Raw genomic sequence first — 2,110 nt, forward strand, 5'->3', positions numbered from 1 at the left:
ACACAGCTACTTTTAAGTTTTCATATTACTCTTTGTAGATGTTTAGATTAACCAGATAATCCTAAGCAGGTTATTTTAGAAAGCTGCCATGCTACGAAATGTTTGTTCTTGGCATACGTGGTCGTTACGCACTACCTTCCCCATCTCAAAAAAGTCCTTTGTTAACAGTATGATTTCTAACACTGCTCAAAAGACACACTGATGTTTCGAAAGGCACTCTGTTTAATCTAATCCCATTTTAATATTCCTTTGAAAATTTTGACTGATGACTCTGGAAATTCAGCCAAGAGTGTTGTGTCAAAAACTTGCTTGAATTTATCTAGGAATTCGTAATCGGTGCTGAACCTGAATTTGTTTGCCCAAAGCAATACTGTCCCTGGCTGACAAAGGTACGCCATGGTGGCGAGCAGCTTGTCCAGGAAGTAGTGGTGGTAGACCACGTCCGAGGCCAGAACATAGTCGTAGTAAAACGTGGACCTGGGGAAGTGCTGCTCCAGGCTCTCTCCCCAGACCAGCTCTCTCACTTCTGGCAGGTGCGCTGCGCGCTTTGACGTGTTCTTCAGAAGATTGTATTGCAGGTTTCCTAGGACATCAGGCAAATCCGTTGCTGTGACCTGAGCTCCTAAGAGATAGAGAGAAAAATTGTATTTATTATCTGGAAACGTGCAGGCAGCATAGTGGACACAGACGCTCAGGGAGTCACAAGATACGGGACTGGGCTTCTCAGCTTTGTCCGAATTGACATGTGGGCTGGGCATCCTTGACCCAATCCTGCTGGATAACTTCCCGTGGGAGCCCTGCCCTGTGAGCTGTCCGATGTTAGACAGTGTCCCAAGTCTCTCCCCCATGACTCCACCCCCAGCTCGTGGCGGTCACAAATATCTCTAGATGTGGCCAAATGTCCTTTATGGGGCAAAATCACCTTTGGTTGAGAACCACTGAAATCGAATAATGTTATCATTTTTTAAGAAACAGTTGAGTGGAGTTGGGAGATTTCGGGATAATTAGCTGCTTAACAATTCATCATGTTTTTCTTTGTAAAACTCTTTATCCGAAGATTGGATCTGTTTTGTAGCACTGCCTGTCTCCAGCCTAGGTTTGTTCATTGTTAGGCATTTTAAAGCTAGTGACAGGAGTTCACAAAGCAGACCAGCCCATTTCTAGACTGGCTATGCTAGAAGTGCTGTGATAGTGTAGGCACAAGTGCGCCTCATCTGTACCCACCTCTTGCTCACAACCTGCATCTGGTGTGTAAATCTGCCTTTACCTCGGATTAACTCACTTATTTTTCTTCAAAATGTTAGTTATAATATTCACAACGAAAACCAGGAGACAGCATAACGTAGCTGTTTACAACAGGAGAGTCACAGCTCCAGAATTTCAGCTTCCTCAGTCCCTGCTGGGCCAGACAGGTCTCCTAGCCGCTCTCTCACGTGTGATTATCTTATTTTTGGGCCAACAGTACTAATTCCTAGCTCATGACACTTTGGGCAATTCCATGAGTGAAATCATGGCCAAGCACCCGCGTCGCAGCAGGCCAGACGGAAAGCTGTCAAAGCCAGCGTGTTCTGAAACAAAGTCAGGAGTAAAGAGACAAACCTAAAATACTGGCCACAGTGGAGACGAGGCCTGGTCCAGCACCAATCTCGAGAATCTTCGCATCTCGGAGATTCAGTTCCTCTGTATGTTCCTCCAAATACTGGCACAAAGCCGTAGCCTAAAACAAAATATTTGCAGTTGTCACCTGAGCATTGGAACACTGGAAAACAGTGGCGACCCGAGCCCCGCTTCCCTACTCCAAGCGGAATACTACAAGAGATGTTAATAGTAGTTGCCGTTTATTGAGGGGCTCATGAGAACTTATGCCCTCAGTGCCCGATGCGGACCTCTGGCGTAGGAAAGGCATGATCCACAGCAGAGGAACTGGAGACACAGACTCGCTAACTCGCCTCTAGCCGAAGGCCCTGGGTTGGGGTCCAGGAAGAGGAAGGTGCCTTCGGCTCTTCCAAGTCCAGGAAGGAGGCCTGAGAGCAGCAGCCTCTTGCTCTGGTTTGGTCTCACCGGCTTCCAGAACACAGCTGCTTCCAGAACACAGCTGCTTCCAGAACAC

The 2,110-nt window shown here is 47.2% G+C and overlaps 1 protein-coding gene across 1 annotated transcript in view; it reads right to left on the reverse strand.

Annotated features, from left to right (window-relative positions):
* Nucleotides 1-227: 227 nt before the first annotated feature.
* The window catches only part of LOC111146941 (methyltransferase like 21C), an 8,618-nt gene continuing 6,735 nt past the window's right edge, over nucleotides 228-2,110 (reverse strand). The window contains 2 exon segments of the mRNA XM_022502690.1: nucleotides 228-622; nucleotides 1,600-1,717. Coding sequence (XP_022358398.1) covers nucleotides 228-622; nucleotides 1,600-1,717 — 513 coding nt within the window.

The sequence above is a fragment of the Enhydra lutris genome, unplaced genomic scaffold, assembly GCF_002288905.1.
Source record: "Enhydra lutris kenyoni isolate GAN:26980312 unplaced genomic scaffold, ASM228890v2 scaffoldscaffold15, whole genome shotgun sequence".
In the NCBI taxonomy this organism is placed as follows: Eukaryota; Metazoa; Chordata; class Mammalia; order Carnivora; family Mustelidae; genus Enhydra; species Enhydra lutris.